General features: G+C 47.6%; 1 protein-coding gene across 1 annotated transcript; it reads left to right on the top strand.

The window, feature by feature from the left end:
- Window positions 1-9173: 9173 nt before the first annotated feature.
- On the top strand, window positions 9174-19798 carry SORD (sorbitol dehydrogenase). Its single transcript, XM_077318163.1, has 9 exons — window positions 9174-9367; window positions 11935-11968; window positions 13582-13746; window positions 14129-14288; window positions 15437-15555; window positions 15753-15818; window positions 16091-16266; window positions 16754-16875; window positions 17694-19798. Exons 1-9 carry the CDS (start codon window positions 9311-9313, stop codon window positions 17857-17859), a joined length of 1065 nt encoding a protein of 354 aa, XP_077174278.1. The 5' UTR covers window positions 9174-9310; the 3' UTR covers window positions 17860-19798.
- Window positions 19799-19852: the final 54 nt, after the last annotated feature.

Here is a 19852-nt window from a genome sequence, read left to right as displayed (position 1 = left end):
TCAAGAGTCTAATTATTAAAGAACTGATTACATTCTATACCCTTAGAAATGCACCCAATTGTGTTTCAGCGTGTTTATCCTGGCTTCTGTTTTATAACTGGAAGTTTTAATCTTGGAACATCTAGGTAAAATGACAGTGGTTTCAGTTAGAGTGTCCAGATGCCCCTTGGCCACCATCCGGGGATAAGGGGTAGGGCTGCCAGATCTAGCTTGAAGAATTCATGGAGGTTTGGGGAAAGAACCTGAGAAAGACAAGGACATCAGTGGGGTATCATGCCATAAATTCCACACTCCAAAGCATCCATTTTCTCCAGAGGAACAGATGCAGTCTGCAGTTAATCTGTAATTCCAGGGGATCACCATCTTCCACCTGGAAGCTGACTTCCCTTGTTTCAGTATGGCTTCTTGACTAGTCATTCAAGTACTGAATTGTAAATTAGCTTCAGGGTTGCCTGTTGTTTGCAAAACCCCCTCTCTGATCAAGACAGCAGGAAGCATTCTGTCTAAGTGAAGGACAGGACCAGAAGTCCTGCAGCGTTCGTGATATTGTTGAGCTTTCTGCCAGAGTCCTCAAGGTTCACTCATACCCATGGCCACTAGATGGCACCCTTGGATAAAGTAGGAGTAATGAAAACTAGCGATTACTGGTAGAACGGCAGGGTTTCACATGAGATCCAAGAATCCATAGAGTCAGGTTGGAATTTTATCAGTGGGACTCAAAGGCATGAAAGAGGGCTATTTTAAACCAGAAATTGTAACTATTTTGGCTCTTGGGAGATGGGGAGAAAATTGCAGATAAGTGCCAGAATGGTGTTTGGTGGAAGGCTTGGTGCCCAGGGACACCCTGTTGGAGACCGTTGCCTTAAAGCTTTCGTAAGAAGGACTTTAGGCCGATAAACATTGGAAAATATGTTGGTTTTCGTTCTCTTAAAAAATAGTTTTTCTGGGCAAGCAATATACTGTCATCCTCTGGCAATGAGAGAACAAAAGAATCCCCCGTCCATGATTGTCACCCATTCAAGAAGTTAAGAAAAAGGGGAAATCAACCAGAAAATAGTTTGATTGCTGAAATGACATTTGGGGAGCAGCCAGTGTAGAAAAGCAGAAAAACGTCATTTGTCTTAGATTCAGGGGGATTACTGTGTTATTGTGAAGTAGCAGAGGAAAGGCGGATTCCAGGGGCACCTTTAAAACCAACCAAGTTTAGTTCTGGGTATCAGCTTTTGTGGACATGCACGATTTCATGGGCTTGTTCCAAGCACCTCATCTCTGTGCTGAGTATAAAAGGGCAGCCTTTGAGGACCTCTCTTTCCAAGCAACTGGCTTTGGACTGGTTCTCAGTGAAGCAAGCACGTGAAATTTTATGTTATCCACCACTCCGTTATCCCTGTGGAGTATTCAGGAAGAATTCGCAAACTTTCCCCACATAGATTAAATTCAGCACAGAGCAAAACGCACGTTAATTGTTCAGGGATGGATGGCAGAATGTCTCGCTTTGTCCCAGGTCCTAGCAGCCTCCTGATTTGTGGACATATATATTCTGAACTTCACAAGCCTTGTTTCTGGATACGGAGATAAATCTCTCTGCTGGAAAAAGGGATCATGAGTTCAAGGTCAATCCTACTCTGAAGCGACATGAAAGGGTTTGTTTGGGTGGCAGATTTTTTTTAAAAAGGAAGCCGTTTCCTGGGGACTTTGGTTCACTCCAAGAGTCGAGAAGTGTCATTTTGATGTATGACTCCAGGCTTGCAACAGTCTAGCTAAAGAACAAGGGTTAGGCAAGCTACTGTATGTGTCGAGAGGAAGCTAATAAAAGCAAGAAAGTGGGAAATTCTTCAGGAAAACCTGAAGAGGAAACAAACAAGAATAGAAGTCTGTGTTACACGGTATTTTGATGTCAAAAGGCATAACTTAGCAGTCCGGCCCCTCTGCGGCAATTAATATGTTTGACAACACTGCTTGTGTGTAATACTGTCTCTAGGCGAGAAAAAAGGAAAATGGATCTTCTCTCTTTTATGATGACATTTGCTGTCTGTCACAGGGGTCCCCAATGCGGTGCCCGTGGGCGCCTTGGCATCCTTTCCTGGATCCTGCCAAGTGTTCTTAGAAAGTGGGTGGGTCAAGTAGGGCTTTTGTCAGTAAAGGCTTCTGATTGGCCACTGGAGATTTGATTGGCTGTGCAGATATTTAAAAACATTGCTTTGACAGCCGCTGCCACAGTGCCAGTTTGGTGTAGTGGTTAGGAGTGCAGACTTCTAATCTGGCGAGCCGGGTTCAATTCTGCACTCCCCCACATGCAGCCAGCTGGGTGACCTTGGGCTCGGCATGGCACTGATAAAGCCATTCTGACCGAGCAGTGATATCAGAGCTCTCTCAGCCTCACCCACCTCACAGGGTGTCTGTTGTGGGGAGAGGAAAGGGAAGGCAAATGTAAGCCACTTTGAGACTCTTTCGGGTAGAGAAAAGCAGCATATAAGAACCAACTCTTCTTCTTCTTCTTCTTCTTCTTCTTCTTCTTCTTCTTCTTCTTCTTCTTCTTCTTCTTCTTCTTCTTCTTCTTCTACAACACAAGAATCAATCTTACGATCTTCAGTATGTGACTGAAGGTTAGCTGTAGTAGCCATTTTGTGGCTGGGACTACTTCCTGGGGTAGCCCCTGTGTGGGTATACACTTTGTAGCTGATCCCACCATATTGTCCCAGAATTCCAAAGGCACCTGTAGATTTGAAAATGTTGGGTACCCATAGTCTATAGCTTTGAACAGGTTTTAAAAAAACAATATATTTAAAAAATCTGCCAAACAATTAATCGGCTCACCTTTTTAGCTGATCGAAAGGTTCTCGACCCATTAACCAATTAATCAATTGATTACACATTGCAGACCTAATAAAATGTTTTCACTTAAAATGCTGAAGTAGATAATGTCCTAAGTTTGTGACATCCACTGTTCAGTATGCAAGAAGGATCCCCCAAAAGCGATGAATTCTTTAGCCCCCATCCGAAATCCCTCTTCAATCACTCACTGGTTCTTGGCATTTCATTAGGTAACAACTTCCAAGCAGTTGTTTCAGCTGATGTTACTAGACAGGGAAGTCTAACAAAGAAGATGAAACAAGAGGGACCTCCCTGCCCTTGGGTGCGGAAATTGCAGCAGTCAAATTTTCTGGACGGACAGTGTCAAGAGCTATGACTCAGATGACAGGCAAACTGAGCTGCCCAGATACCTGCAGCATATTGGAGCCTTTTGCCCCAATGTTTTCACCTTCCGCTTACTGGCATCTGTCATATCTAGTGATCAATCTCTCCAATCTCTTCAATCTCCATTTGAGGTCAAATGCAGACAGACGTTCTTCTGAATGGAGGTGTGGAGGTCAGAAGCAAGGACAATGTGGGTGATCCCAGTATTTCCTCCAAATGTTTGGCAAAGGTCTGAAAAGACCTTTATATTCCCCGATAGGGGGCCTGATTTAAAGCCCTTTGGTACCCAGTGGGGTCTGTGATGTTGGTAGAGCCAGCATGGTATAGTGGTTAAGAGCAGCAGACTCTAATTTGGAGAGCCAGGTTTGATTCCCCACATGCAGCCAGTAGGCCAGTCACAGTTCTCTCAGAGCTCTCTCAGCCCCACCTGCCTCACAGGTTGTAGGGAGAGGAAGGGAAAGCAATTGTAAACAACTTCGAGACTCCTTCAGGTAGCGAAAAGTGGCATTTAAGACTTCTTTGTCTTTCTCAAAGAAATTTCCCTATGTTTTGGGTACACCTGCAGTTTTTCTCCAACCTCCCTGACAATACTTTTGCCCGTTGGTTACCCTTCTGCGGTTTCCTCAACATTTCTCTGTGCTTTCTCAAGCCACCTTTAATTTTGATAAAGGAGGAAGGGAAGATGAGGAAATCATACAGACAAGCATATAGACAACAGTATGAAGAAACTTGGAAGAAAAAGCTTGGAGATCAGGTTTCCCTCCTCAGGCTATGCCAGAACATAGGGTGAACCCCCATTCTATATTCCCCCAAGGTGGGTGGCTGGCTGGCTGGGTGGGGGAGAGGGGGATTTCTGCCACCAAATTTGGTGATGCCGGATTTTATGTGTGTGTGTGTGTGGGGGGGGGGTTAGGCACATGGTTGTTATCCCACCGAGAGTGGCAGGCTAAAAATAGATGGATGGATAGATAGATGTTTCGATGAGTGGGTGGGTGAGTGGATGGATGCTGTGGTTTGGTTCGCAAACAGATGGAAAATCTCCTAATAACCAAGTCCTGCAAACTGGAAGCATAATGGCCCAGTTCCAGCTTCCTGCCTAAGTATCCAAGAATTTATCCCTAGACTGATTTGTCTGAATCACAAAAGGGAGATATGGTAGTTAATATTCTATCCAGGAATTTATTCCTGGGATCTGAGAGGAAGGGACAAGCCAAAACACAAATATAAGAATAAATAAACAGACATAGTGGGGAAGGTCTTCCACTGAATATCCACAAATACAGATATGCTGTGCCGTAGGATGTTTGCGGTAATGGCCGCTATAGTTTGGCATAGTTTGAAAGTGTAGTGCTGTAAATGCTCTTCTAAGTTTGTGTGTTCCTTGCCTCAGTCAGGGGAGGGTTCTGAATCCTGAGCAAGACCCGCAATTGGCCCTGAGTGGGGAATATTCCACCAATAGGAAAAAAAGCAGTCCAGTTTCATCAGTGGTTGCTGGGCAGATGCCTTGGACCGCAGGACATGGAGGTTAATTGGTGAGCCATCCTTGATCACAACTTCCCTTTTATGTGGTACGATGAGATGATTCCCTCAAATCGAGATTGTTCCCAGAAAATTGGAGTAAGTCAATTGGGATGGTACGACAAGAGGAAATATTACCCCAAAAAAGAGAATGAGCTTTGCCCAAGCCAGAGCAATTCTGCCTGGCAGTGCCTCCTCAGGGCATGACTGGTAAACCAAGGCCCATGAGGCCAACATACTACATCATTGCCCTGAATTTCCCCGGCAGGAAAGGTGGGACTCTTATCCGCGTCCCCTGTCTCCTGTGACCTTTGGCCTTGAGCCTGCCGCAAAGAGAGATGAAAATAGAAATCTTGATTGTTAGAAAGCCGCGCCCCAATTTCCTTATTGTCATAATGCTGCCTTTCGTAATGATTACATAATCTCAACCATATGAGCCATTACTCAGCATTAAGCACGTACACAATGTGGAAGCAGGCTTCCAGAGAAACCTGCCACAAAGGTCACGAAGCCCAGATGGGCTTAATCCAAGCTGGGATCCATTCCAGGGATTCCATGAAAACGTGGTTTATAATGTTTAAACCCCCCCCCCCCCGAAAACCAAGGATTTGGCAGACCAATCAAGCAGAAAAAATACACAGAGAAACAATCAGAAAAGTAAACTGAGTACATGGACCACCGCTATTGAGAATCCAATCAATTGAGGTTCTATTCCACTTTTCCTCCAAGGAGCTCAGAATACTCTAGATCAGGGGTAGGCAGACTGTGGCCCTCCAGATGTCCATGGCCTACAATTCCCATGAGCCCCTGCCAGCATTTGCTTGCACTCGAAAACTAATGCCTTGAATAAATCTTTGCTGGCCTTAAAGGTGCTACTGGACTGATTTTATTGTGCTACTTCAGACCAACACGGCTACCCATTGGAATCTAATCTTGCCATGAGTTATCAGACAGGATCTTTGAAGAAGCTTTATTGTGGCATTCGAATTGAATGTAAATAGACTGCTGTCCAGCAGAGCCAGCATTGGGGGGCCCTGGGGACTGTCTTGTTTCATTACCCTCAAAATATGGAACCAGCCCTGCCAGAACAGCACGGCTAATAGGGTAATGCCATAGCTCTTGAACGCAACTTACAGCAATGTGATTGTGTTGATTTCACCACTTGCAACAGCTTTATATAGTTTTTGCTCTTCATTACGTGTGGAGGAATTTATTGTCTCACCGCCGATCCTTCCGTCCGTCAAAACTATTGAGCCGCTCTGTCAGATTTTCGACATTGGTTCCCCCACCCCCTCCCTCTTCCTTTGTTCTTTTATATTAGTGGTTAACGTGTGGCTTATTTGTTAGATAGGATTTATGGCAGATTGGATGCGGTGATAATTAACCGAGTGGCTCTCTGAGAGGAGATGTGGTAATTGATTGACCAGGGTGGCTAATAAATAACTGCAATATGTGGGACTTAAATGAACAGTAAGCTTCAGACTGGGTGTGAATTTTAATGCCTGGTTCAAAATGGGGAATATACTTCTCATTTGGCGGTCTAGGATTCCTTGAGCGGGAAACCCCAGTTTACGATTGCAGTTTAGGATTCTTTGAGGGGGAAATTCTGGGAATTCATCAGAAATTCATCTCATTTGCCCCACGGCAAGGGAACTGGTATATTATTTCCCAATGAAAAAAAGGAAACCATCCGCTAGCTTTGGACCAGGGGTCCCCGACCAGTCGCCTATGGGCAATTCAGGGCCTCTGACAAAAAGTGACAAGTACAATCACAATCACAAAAAAGGAGGCGGACACACTCACAAAATGGCTGCCACTGCAGGCAAGGATAACCACAAAATGCCAGGGATTGTGCTTATATTGACGTCTAATCGTAACTCTTCAACATTTTAGGCATCAGCTCTGTTTAGCAGTATGCCTTGCGTGGAAAAACCTTCACCTAGCCCCACCTACTTTCTGAAAGTACCTGGTGGGCTCAAGGGCTCAAGGAAGGGTGTTGGCAGGTGCCTCTGCACCACCCAACAGAGACTTAAGTACGGATAAGCCCAAACCAATAGTCTTGTATGCTTAAAGCCACTGGTCTCACAGGGCTTAAATAAGCTTCACACCACACTGACGAGACCCCATCGTCTTTCTGTAAGTCGTCACCAAGTTATCTGGGAGCAAAACGGAACGTATCATTAAAGCTTGCTCTGAGTTCGCCTTCCCAATTAGTCAGTGCAAATCCAAAGCCCTAAAGAGATGGATGTAGAGTTGAAGGCATGAGAAACTTTACTAGCCGCTTCGTTTCAATTTGTACATTGGCCTTCCAGCAGATCCCTTTAGCATCTCCTCTTTAGCCAGCTTCCTATAACTTAGCGGAGCGCCCATCTTTTCTGATTTAGGGAGGGATGCTCTGCCCAGCTGTCCATGCCCAACAAGTCTCTTTAAAGTCAGTGATTAAAACAGAATTCCGACAATACCAAATGCAGTCATCTGTTCCTTTATATACATCACCTTCTTGGTAGCCTTAGTTTCCAATGTCACATTCCTTGTTAAACCTGAGACAAAGAGCTAAGTAAATGGTGTCATCTGGTCAATTGCTTTAATCTCTCTCTTCTTTAATACACAAAGGGTTCTTTTGTTCACTCTGTTTCCTTCTTTCCGTCTCCGTCTCTCTTGTCATTTATAATTGTAAAATCACTTGCTGTTTTTGTTTGCCTTCTGGGAAAAACTCCAGTTTCCCTTGATATTGAGCCTTCGCTTGATCTTTTCCCCTGCCTCACGTGCTTTTTCTTCCTTGTAAGCCCCTTTTTTCTGTTCCTGCTTCACACACACACCCTGCATTCCTTGATAAGCATTCTGTCCCCCCCTAAATTCCTGAGGACATAGCCACTGTGGATCAATACAAACTCCTTGTCAGGTCTGTGCATGAAGAGTTGCCAGCTCTGGGTTTGCAGATTTTGGAGGTGCAGTCTTGGGAGAGCAGCGCTTGGGGAGGGGAGAGACCTGCCTTGAACTCTGCCCAAAAGCTCCCTGGTTCACAGAAATCCCAAGGCAATGAGATGCAGGATCCAGGTTTGCTCACGAGAAAATTTCAATACACAACAATCAAGTTTACAGAAATAGCAGGCTAAGCTCTGATCAAATACATTCAGGTGGACCTCCATGTTGGCCTGAAGCAGCAGAACAAACTTTGAGTCCAGGGGCACCTTGAAGCCCAACAAAGCTTGATGCAAGGTCTAAGCCAGGGGTAGTCAAACTGCGGCCCTCCAGATGTCCATGGACTACAATTCCCAGAAGCCCCTGCCAGCGTTTGCTGGCAGGGGCTCCTGGGAATTGTAGTCCACGGACATCTGGAGGGCCGCAGTTTGACTACCCCTGGTCTAAGCTTTTGTGGGCATGGACATGAAGGTAGACACCTTGAATGAAGCTTTGTTGATCTTAAAGGTGCCACTGGACTCAGCGTTCTACGTATAAATAAAGGAGGAGTATAAATGAATTTAAAAAATGCAAAGTACTTGTGTTTAACCACACCATGGCTAGAGAGCAGCCTGAAATCTGGAAAGATTTGAGGTCCGGCTAGAGTTTCCATAGGGTTGCCGGGTGCCCCCCTGGCCACCCACAGGAGCTGGGGGGATAGGGTGGCCGGATCCAGCTTGGGAGACTCCTGGAGATGTGGGGATAGAACCTGGGGACAGCAAAGACCTCCATGGGGCACAATGCCACATGCAGCCCACCCTGTACATTTTCTCCAGGGGAGGCAATGTCTGCAGTCTGGAGATGTGCCGAAATTCCAGGGGATCCCCAGGTCCCACCGGGAAGCTGCCATCCCTACCCCTGCAGAAAATGGATATTTTGGAGGGTGGACTGTAGGCCATTGTGGCTTGCTAATAGGCATGCCAGCCTCCAGGGGAGACCAGGGGGATCCCCTCATTGTGCCTTGCTAATAGGCATGCCAGCCTCCAGGGGGGGACCAGGGGGATCCCCTCATTGTGCCTTGCTAATAGGCATGCCAGCCTCCAGGGGGGGACCAGGGGGATCCCCTCATTGTGCCTTGCTAATAGGCATGCCAGCCTCCAGGGGGGGACCAGGGGGATCCCCTCATTGTGCCTTGCTAATAGGCATGCCAGCCTCCAGGGGGGGACCAGGGGGATCCCCTCATTGTGCCTTGCTAATAGGTATGCCAGCCTCCAGGGGGGACCAGGGATGCAAATTTTGGAGGGTGGGCTCTAGGGCAAGGGTAGTCAACCTGTGGTCCTCCCGATGTCCATGGACTACAATTCCCATGAGCCCCTGCCAGCGTTCGCTGGCAGGGGCTCCTGGGAATTGTAGTCCATGGACATCTGGACTCCAGCTTGACTACCCCTGTTCTAGGGCACCCCCAGGAGGACCCTTTCCCCCCACTCTGCAGGCTGGATCCTGTCCCCTCCCCTCCCCTCCCCTGCCACCTGCGCCTCGGGCATCCCCGCGGAGGCCGGGCAGGGTGGACTTGGGTCCTTGCGGAGGGGTCGGGAGCTCCGCCGCTGAAGTTCCCCGCCGGGGCTAAAGTTCCCCGCCGAGGCGGAGGGCGGCGAGAGAGCGGCCTGGCGGGCGCTGCAGGCGGGAAGGCGCCATGGCGGCGGAGAGGAACCTGTCCGTGGTCGTGCACCGCGCCGGAGACCTGCGCTTGGTACGGCCGCGCGCCGGGGAAGAGGCTCGAGGACGGCCCGGGGGGTGGGAGGGTGGGGGTGGGCTGTCGGGTGCCAACTCCAGGTGGGGAGGTGGCTGGAGATGTGGGGCCAGAGCCTGAGGCGGGCATGGGGGGTGTGTGTCTTTTTTAGGGGGGGCACGGCTGACGGGACTGGGAACAGAACGCCCAATATTATCATTATTATTTATTCTATTAATGTATTATAATGTAATGTACAGCTCTGGGGGAATGCTGCGTGCGCAGTTCTGAGCTCTGAGGAGTCCGGTGGCCCCTGGAAGGCTGGCGGCGTTTAGTTCCGGGTAGAAGCCTCCCCGGGCTTGCTCGCTTCCTCAGGTACATTCAGGTGGGCAGCCGGGTTGGTCTGGAGCTGCAGGACAAGCCTTGAGTCCAGAGGCACCTTGGAGACCCACAAAGCTTACTTCTAGATATGAGATTTTGTGTGCAGGCACACTTTGGCAGGTGCATACAGGGAGGGGGGGGGGCAAGTTGGGCTGAAGCACCGGGACAAAATTTGAGCCCAGTGTCATTTCTGAGAGCAGCAAGATTTAATTCTGGATAGGAGCTTTCAAGGGCAGGCTCCCTTCACCAGGTACGTTCAGGCAGGTAGCCACGTTGGCCGAGTCCTGTGGCAGCTTTGAGACCACCCAAGTTTAATTCCGCGTGTAAGCTTTCGTGGAGGGAAAATTCCTCCCACGGATAAAAGTTTCAGGCTCGGGGCCCTGCGAGTCCGTAGGAGTACACACGAAAATTGAGCCCAGCGCCCCTGAAAGTCAGCCACCATTTCTTTCCAGGGGAGAAGAAGTTTTTGTGAGTCAGCGGCCATTCAGATCTGACAAAGCCGAGCTGCTGACTCACAAAAGCTCATAGCTTGGGAAACTGGGTGATTTTAAGCTGCTCTTAAAGAGCTGTCAAGAAGCCAGGTGGTTGGTGGTGGTTCTTTTTTTTTGTCGAATTAGCAGACCTGTGGACAACCAGTAGTTATGTTTCCTAGAAAGAAGTGTGGGATGGCCAGTGTGCATGCCCCTTTTTCACACTGTGTGTGTAGAATACTGTACAGTGTAGGTGCACTTCCAAGGAACCATGAGTAGGCATCGTATGTTTCATGGCTAAAGACACTTTCCTGGAATTAACTCCCTTTGAATAGCATGGGATCTGCTAGGCATGGTTTAAGATTGCTCCCAAACTGTATTTTTTTTATCTGAAGAAATATGCTTGCACCCAAAAGCTTATATCTTGAATCAAACTTTGTTGGTCTTAAAGGTGCCCCTGGACTCAAAACGTTGTTTTCCTGCTTCAGACCAAGACGGCTGCCCATGTGAATCTATTTATTTATTTTTATTACATACATCTTTAAAAATTAACTAACAACCAGCTCTTATGGCCAGCAGATTAACTGCCAGAGTTTTTGCAATTTGTCCTTGACCTGTAACGGGAATCTCACTTTCCAATTTCTATAAATTGTTTTCCGTCTGCAAGGTGAGGGTTGCTAAACCGAGTGCACTTTTTTTTGTGTGTGTATGAAAATTTTGAATTTTGAAATGGTTTAGTGAGAATTGAAAAGTAACTGGTGGTTAGGACAGAGGTCAGAGTGCATCATTTGACTGGATTTGCTGTAGGTATTGCTTATTTCTACCTTTGTCAAAATGGGATTCCCCATCCACTAAAGTAGGCACACAGTCAAATAATCCTTTAGGATGCTTTAGGATGCTTTGGGCTGATCCTGCATTGAGCAGGGGGTTGGACTAGATGGCCTGTATGGCCCCTTCCAACTCTATGATTCTAGGATTTTATGAGCAGGGGGTTGGACTAGATGGCCTGTGTGGCCCCTTCCAGCTCTAGGATTCTATGATTCTATCCTTCTGAAGACACCCCCCTTCTGGCCCCATTCTATTTATGTTACGAATTTGACTCTGCATCCAAATTCAGATAGGAGCTTCCTCTAATTTAAAGGGTTTTTTCCTTGTGGTGTTCATGGAAAGTGCCACCTCTGCTCCTCTCTTACCTTGGAAACCCTAATGGTTAAAGAGCAGTGACCTCTGACCTGGAGAGCTGTGCTTGATCCTCCCACTCCTCCAAAAGCAGCCAACTGGGTAACCTGGGGTCTTCCCCAGTTCTCTCAGAGCTGTTCTGGCAGTGCAGTTCTCTTGGGGTTCTCTTAGCCCCACCTACCTTACAGGGAGAGGAAGCTGTTTTGGGACTCCTTTGGAGAGTAAAAAGTGAGGTATATAAAACCAGCTCTTCTCATTGTGACTGGAGGGCAATTTCCACCACCACCACCAAACAGCATGCAGGCTTTTGAGTTCACCAATTTACTTTCTTCTAAGGGTGGAGGGAAGGGACAGATGTCTCTGGTCACGGTCTCAAGTCCCAGTCTTGTCAGCATCCCATGCCCAATGGGGAGCAGGTCTGCAGATTTAAAACAGTGCTTGTGTTGGGTTATACCCCTGATTTCTGGGAAACAAATGGGATCCTCCCCAAAAGGCCAGCAATAATCCCTGGGTCAGCTTTCACGCAAGCTGAATCTTGTCCCTTCTGTTTCCTTATAGGAAAACCGGCCAGTACCTGAACCAGGTCCCAATGGTAGGTTTTTATGAATTCATTGTGGTTCCTTTGAATACGTTTTAAGTTTAGAGTTCTATGAGCCGTCATGAACGCAGGCTCCAAATCATTCCAATTCTCTCTGTCCACTTACCAAAAACCCATGGATTTACTTCATTTGTACCGTACCTTTCTCCCCGATGGGAGTCCAAAGCCGCTTGTGCCATTCTTCCCTTCATTTCATTCTCACAACAACCCTGTGAGGCAGGCTCAGCTGAGAGAGTATGGCTGGCCTAAGGTCCCCCAGCGAGATGAAGGGAAGGCTGTTATGAGAAGCTTTGAGACTCCTTCGGGTAGTGAAAAGTGGGGTTCAAAAAACTAGCCCTTCTCCCTCAGCTCTTCTTCTCAGGTAACTACAGAGGATTTTTCTGGCTCTGGGAACATTTGCACGGATTCTCCCATGATGGGATGAGCAGTGAGTTATATTTGTATGCTACAAACCAGGGAAACAGTTGTTTTATGACAGCGTAGGAGTCTCCTGCCAGGTAGCCAGACTCTTAGGACCCCCTGGCGATATCACACGTGCCGTACAATAAATAAAACAGTGGTTCAGAAGTCCTTGATTACTTTACCATGGAAAAGGTTCAAACTCCAGTGAATCTGCAGACAGTAAAGGAAGAAGGCGCCAGGCATGATAAGCTTTGGAAGTCAACAGGGATGGGTTTGGGCGGAGGGCAGGAGGGCAGGCTGGGTGATCAATGGAAGTAAAAGAGTTACAGGTTACATTTCCACGTTCCAAAGAGAGAGAAGGTCCTTGTGGTTTAAGACTGGAGTCCAGTTGCACCTTAGAGAACGACAAGATAGTTGAGGTACAAGCTGTCAAGAGTCAAAACTCCCTTCTTATTTTGACTTGGACTCTCAGAAACCAATGCCTCCCCTCCCCCGCCCCTAGCCCCACTGGGTTTGAATCCACCTGTTCTACTGCAGGCCAACATGGCTACCGTCTGGAGCAATCTATTTTCAAAGGGAAGGTTTGCCAGCAAGAATGAAGAAGCCCCTTTGCTGGCCTTGCAAATGCTATGACCGCAGAAAGGTCTTCTCATTCTTTGATTGATAAGCCGCCTCTCTCGTTGCGCCTTGCAGTGGATTGCAAAATGAAGAAGAATGCAGTGACACGTCCGGTGAAAAATGCACAGAAAAAGGTCACAAAACTGGATAACAGTGCAATAAAAGCATCCATCCACCCACCCACCCACCCATCCATCCATCCATCCATCCATCCATCCATCCATCCATCCATCCATCCATCCATCTACCCATCCATCCATCCATCCATCCATCTACCCATCCATCCATCCATCCATCCATCCATCCATCCATCCATCCATCCATCCATCCATCCATCCATCGTTATGACAATATTGTGATATTGTTTTGCTAAATATTTAATTTCCTACTGGACCTTGCTATGTTAAATCATCTCAGCTACATTGGAAAGCTTCAGAAAATGCAGGGTATTTAAATAGGTTACATTTAAGTCTGCTGAATGAATAGTTTTCTGATGGTTACCATCAGAGCCCTTAGAGTCACAGGCCTTTGTGGAGGTTTTGCACTAAGGGGGGGTAACGCTTTCTGCTCTGTCTCTTTTCTGCCAGAGGTGCTTTTGAAGATGCATTCTGTTGGCATTTGTGGCTCCGACGTTCACTATTGGCAGCGGGGGCGGATCGGAGACTTTGTGGTGAAAAGCCCCATGGTGTTGGGCCACGAGGCATCAGGAACTGTTGTGAAAGTGGGCTCTTCTGTAACCACGCTGAAGAAAGGTGAGTCGAGGCCAGGGATGGACTGGGATGCTAAAGCTGCCCTGCAACTAACTGAGTTCAGTGGATATGGCTATGGGCAACCCTGTGCATTTTAGCACTTCTAAAGCCCTGTATTGACCAGCATACCTTAAGGATCACCTTGGGGAGTTTTTATTTCTTAGCATCTTTTAAATCTGCTTATTAATGTTTTTATCTATTGATATAAACCATCCTGAAATCGCTTGCGGGGAGGGGCAGTCTATAAATCAAATAAATACAGACGGATGGATGGACGGACAGACAGTTGGATGGATGGGCAGACAGAATTGCACATGAATTCTTTTTACATCACCATTTGCTCAGTCATTGATCCTGCTACATTTATGATCTTTCTTTCTCCCAGGTGACCGAGTAGCCATAGAGCCTGGAGTCCCCCGAGAAACAGACGAGTTCTGCAAAAATGGCCGGTACAACCTGTCTCCATCCATTTTTTTCTGTGCCACGCCCCCTGATGATGGGAACCTGTGCCGCTATTACACACACAATGCCAACTTCTGCTACAAGTGAGTTGCAAGTGTCTGCTGGCAGGTCCTTTGGGATGGGGAGGAGCTGGCCCATTAAGTTGTAAGCTGCTGGAGTGACTCAAAAAAACCCATGCAGTTCTGCTGTTCAGAGACTCGCCTAGAACAGTGATCTGTACTGTAGAAGTAGCCTCTAGTCCACAGAAGATTAAATAGATAATTAAATAAAGCTCATCCTACAGTAAATTCATATTCAGTGTGCCACAAGACTCTTCTTTTAGTTCCCCCCCCCCTTAAACTCCTAGGACTGTTCGTGTCAGATAAAGGGTGTGTAACACAGAGTGTTAGACTGGATGGGCCATTGGCCTGATCCAACATGGCTTCTCTTATGTTCTTATGTCAGAAGGTGCCAGACAGATCTCTGCCTGAAATTATCGACAATTTTGGAACCAAGGAAGTAATTTTGTCACTGCACCAAATTAGCCGGTGGAGCTTACTGTGGCCAATAGTTCTGAAAGGATTAGGCCGCTGGGTATGAGAGTCATTCTCACAAGGTGTCACTAAATCTCTAATTGCTGGGAATGAATGACAGGATGGTAGATCATTGCCTTGTGGTTTTCTCATTTCCTTAACGGGAAACTCCTAGCATTAGTTAATACAGAAAAGACCTCCTCTCTAAAAAGAACAAAAAAACAAAAAAAAAGAGCTTACTCGGATCATTGGACCCAGAAGTAGATTACAGTGGCTAAAGCTAACAAGGTAGATAGTGAACAAGTTGCATAGTTTTTTAAAATTAAGAACATTTCTTGGCTGTCTTCGACATATAGCCAGGAATGCAAGGGTTGAACACACAGAAAAATAAAACATAACATGAGATGTTGCTGGTGTAATGGAACCTTTGTGTATCGTTTTTAATCCTATAATTATGTGCACTGTGTAATAAATAGTTGTATTATATAGATATATTGTTTGTTTGCTCAGCATTGGCTTCCTAGCTTGATTTTCAGGTTGGAATCTCACCCCCCCCCAACCCCACTTTGGTTGTTCTCTTGCCTTGGACATATAATTGTTATATTTCAACAGTTTGATGACTGGCCTGGTTTCAAGATTAACCAGCCCCAGGCTATTCCTAAGCATTGCCATCATGTCAGCGTATTGACCTCGTTCAATGTTCTGTTTCCCCACTGTAGGCTTCCAGAAAACGTCACCTTTGAGGAGGGGGCTCTGATCGAGCCTCTATCCGTGGGAATCCATGCTTGCAGAAGAGCCGGAGTGACCCTCGGAAGCACAGTCTTCATTTGTGGTGCTGGTATGAAGTCATTGCTTTATGCTTTTGGTCCCCACCCCCCATCCCCCATCCCCCCTCTGACTCCCAGCCCCCAGCAGGATCCTTCCTCGGTGGGCTAAAATTTACTTCCCTTCCCCTTTCGCCTCCTTTTTGGGCAGCCTGCCTGTTCATGCACCCCAGGAGGGCGTTTTTAAAAACGTTCTCTGCTTTTCTTTCAGGACCAATAGGACTTGTGACTTTGCTCATCGCCAAAGTCATGGGAGCATCACAAGTAGTGATCAGCGGTAAGGTGGACTCCTGGCTCTTTGGTCCCTTGCATTCGAGTCCCTGGGCTTCCATTCCGTCGGTTTACCTGAGACAAATACGTAGTGTTCTTGGGGCGTTTGAGAAGCTGCTGGAGCAGAAGTCTAACATGCCCAACAGCTGCTGGTGGTTGTTTCTGGTTCCTTTGGTAAAGGGAGAAGAGGTTAAGGAAGAAATATGGGGGTTACTCCAAGAGCTGCTTCCGTTCAAATCAGTTTTTACCACTTTTGACCCTTGCATCTTCTTTGCCTAGATTTATCTGCCTCCCGCCTGGAGAAGGCTAAAGAACTTGGGGCCGACGCCACTATCGAGGTTGGGGGCGAGAGCCCTCAAGAGCTGGCAGAGAGGGTGAAGAGCACGCTTGGTTGCATGCCAGAGATAACCGTGGAGTGCTGCGGGGCTGAACCCTCCATTCAGGCTGCGATCTATGTGAGTCACTCTCAACTCCTGGGTGAACTGGAAGGGCTTGTGCACCTCTCTGAGAAGACCGTTACTCTCAAGATGAATGAGAGAAAAATTCCCCCCTCCCCGTTTTGTGGATTTCTTTAAATTCTGTAGCACAGAGGCTGACGGGAGAGAGGGTTTGTGCTGCTGCTCAAAGGAGTCTGAAAGCATCTTGCAATCGCCTTCCCTCCCTGTCCCTACAACAGGCAGCCTGGGAGGCAGGTGGGACTGAGAGAGCTCTGAGAGAACTGGATTGCCCCAAGGTCACCCAGCTGGCTGCATGTGGCGGAGGAGTAGGGAATTAAACCCGGTTCTCCAGATTAGAGGCTGGCCAGCAGGGGACTGGTATCTTTATGTTGTTCTTGGTCTGCAGGCCCGGGTAGCCTAGATGCTTTCCTCTTGCTTTACTCCATGTTTGTGTTTCTTGGCAGGAGCGTGCCAATTGGGTTTGCCACTTTCATTTCCCTTTCAGGCAACCCGTTCCGGAGGGACGGTGGTTCTGGTTGGGCTGGGTCCTGAAATGGTCACTTTGCCCCTGGTGAACGCAGCCGTGCGGGAGGTGGACATCAGAGGAATATTTCGATACTGCAACACGTGAGTATTTGCTGGGTGATCCAAACATGCAGATGGTGCCAGGAGGAAGAAAAAAAGCTGCCAATGCAGAGCCGTCCCTAAAAGGGCACTTTAAAATAATCCTAAAGCCAGTTTTATGGAGAGTGTGTGCACAGGTGGCGGCAACAGGTTCATTTCTAGCTACAAGGCAAATAGCTCCTCTCGTGCTGTTTCATCGGTTTCCCATTTGTCCCTCCTAAACCTGTTGATTCAATGGATGACCTCAGGTTCTAGTATTTGGGGAGAGGGAGAGAAATCTGTCAACCCACTCCGTCCCATGCATAATTTTATAATCCTCTATAAGAACATAAGAGCCTCTTGTGGCGCAGAGTAGAAAGGCAGCAGACATGCAGCCTGAAGCTCTGACCATGTTGCTGGGAGTTCAATCCCAGCAGCCGGCTCAAGGTCGACTCAGCCTTCCATCCTTCCGAGGTCGGTAAAATGAGGACCCAGCTTGCTGGGGGGTAAATGGTAATGACTGGGGAAGGCACTGGCAAACCACCCCGTATTGAGTCTGCCATGAAAACGCCAGAGGGCGTCACCCCAAGGGTCAGACATGACCCGGTGCTTGCACAGGGGACATCTTTATAAGAACATAAGAAATGCCATTTTAAAAGCTGTCGTGAAATCAATAAAATGAATTGTTAGTGGAAATGGCAGAATAGTCTTTCAGGATCAAGTAGTGACCAGCCAGGTTTTTTGTTCTGCTGAGCAGGGCAGTCCTGGTTTCTCTGTGTCCTTCTCAGAACAGGCTACTCGGGACGTCAGAATTTGGCAAATCATTCCCATTTCCTTGACAGGTGGCCCATGGCGATTGCCATGCTTGCGTCTAAGAAAGTGAACGTCCAGCCGTTGGTGACTCATCGCTTTCCCTTGGAAAAAGCTCTGGAAGCTTTCGAGACCACCAGCAAGGGCATCGGGATAAAAGTCATGCTGAAGTGCGACCCCAGCGACCAGAATCCCTGAAAAATCAGAAGCGCACGCTCTGTTCCCTCTCTCCTCTCACAAGGACAGAGCACGCCAAAGGGAAAACTTTCTTGTCAAAGGGCTTTGCCCCACCTTAAAATTGCAGAAACGTGCAAATCAAAATACGAGCCAATCAATCAGTTTAGTCTTGAACAGATGTTGAAATCAATAGAAGGTACTTAACGATGACGGTCATTGCGAAGAAATAAATGGAAGAATCCAGTGCTGCTACTCTTGCTGGCCGTACCACTTTGGATGATGGGGGGAAGAGCATTCTCCAAAATTAAAAAAAAACAAAACACCGCCCTGGCTTGTACCAAACAGATATATCCAATGTCCATGTGGTCTGGACAGGATTAACAGCAGGGAGGCAGTTTCTTGATGAGCCACGTTGTTAGCTTTGTACATCCGAGGAGGTATGTTTGTTTGTTTTTAAGTACTAAAATATGTAACCCCTGCCTGCACTTTGAAATAGTTCCCCCAGGAACAGCTGTGCCTTGAACACCCAGGAACACACATGCCTTATCCTGAATCAGTATCTTGGTCCATCAGCGTCCCTATTGTCTGCTCAGGTAGGCCGAGGGCTTCTACACCACACACGCCAGGGACCTCTCTGCATGTGAAGCACCCGAGTCTTGTGCTCGGCTTTGGGGGTAGATGCATCCAGAATCCATGCCTCAAATAATCTGAACCTCACCCGCCAATACAGCACCTGCAATGCCCATTTCCTTTGCACTTCTAGATAGGGACTGAGCATGGAAGTGGCTCTGTGTATTATGTGCATGAACCTCAGATGAGTGGTTTTTCCATGCCTCTCTCAAGGGCTTGGTCATGGCAATTCCCCTCTCTCCCATGCTGCTTCGTGGCAAACCATAACTTGCTGTTCTGCCGTGGTTTGCTGACAAGTTCCCACGCTTTTTTCTGGCTCTGACCTCACCACAACCTGCAGCACAAGCCCAAAGCAAGAGGATTTTGGTTTGAAAAGGGGGGAAACCCTGGTAGCAGAAGAAGATGAGTGTGGAATCCTGAAGCTCACGCAGAGGATTTTTCACTGCCAGAGGGTGTTGTGATGGCCACAGGAAGAAACAGCTTGAAAAGGGGGATGAGACAGACTCATGGGGGATAAATCTATTGGTGGCTGAGGGGATCCCCCACATTCAGAGGCACTAAGCCTCTGAGACCCAGGACCAGGGGGCAACAACAAGGGAAGGCCTCAGCCTCTGTGCCCTGTCATTGGACCTCCAGAGGAACTGGTTGGCTTCTGCATGAGATAAGAGGCTGGATTAGATGGACCCTCACTGGTCTGACCCAGCAGGGCTCTTCTGATGTCCTTAAGAAGGCCTTGGCCTCTCTGCCCTGTTGCTGGCCCTCCAGAGGAACTGGTTGGCCCCTGGACTGATCCAGCAGGGCTCTTCTTATGTAATGCCAAACATGTTGCAAACCAGGCCAAAGGTCTGCAAATGTGTATTTTCCTGTATGTGCCTGTATTACTGTGGGTCTCACTGGGTAACAAAAAATGCCTAACAGGTGAAGAGCTATGTTTGAGTCCAGGGGCACCTTTGCAACCAACAATGTTGTGCGCAGCCTGCAGTATATTTCCCCAAGGCTGCAGGAGTAAAGGAAGGCTTTCTATCACTGGTTTTGATATAAGGTCTCATGGTTAAGGAAATGCCACCACGGGTCGTGTCCTCTGTACACAAGTCGATTATGGTGGCTACCACTTACAGAACACTTACAATGCAATTCTAGAAGGTGCGTTTGTTTCTCTTTCGAGGCTGTTGTGCAGATCTCCTGTTTGGGGTGAGAATTCAGGAGGGAAAGTGGAGGATTTGCTTCCCCCCCCCTTCCCAAGGTGGAGAAACCAAACCCATCCTCTCAGCATGTGTAGCATCCGCAATGCTTTCACACACCACATCCAATAAAATCGATTGTGCATCCACTTATGACCTTCTCTGCTATTGGTTTCAGCTAGATTCCTCTACTGAATTCCTTT

The sequence above is a fragment of the Paroedura picta genome, chromosome 18 (genome assembly GCF_049243985.1).
Source record: "Paroedura picta isolate Pp20150507F chromosome 18, Ppicta_v3.0, whole genome shotgun sequence".
Taxonomy (NCBI): domain Eukaryota; kingdom Metazoa; phylum Chordata; class Lepidosauria; order Squamata; family Gekkonidae; genus Paroedura; species Paroedura picta.
Note: the sequence above shows the minus strand (reverse complement) of the source record. Positions and strands in the feature narration are given on the sequence as shown.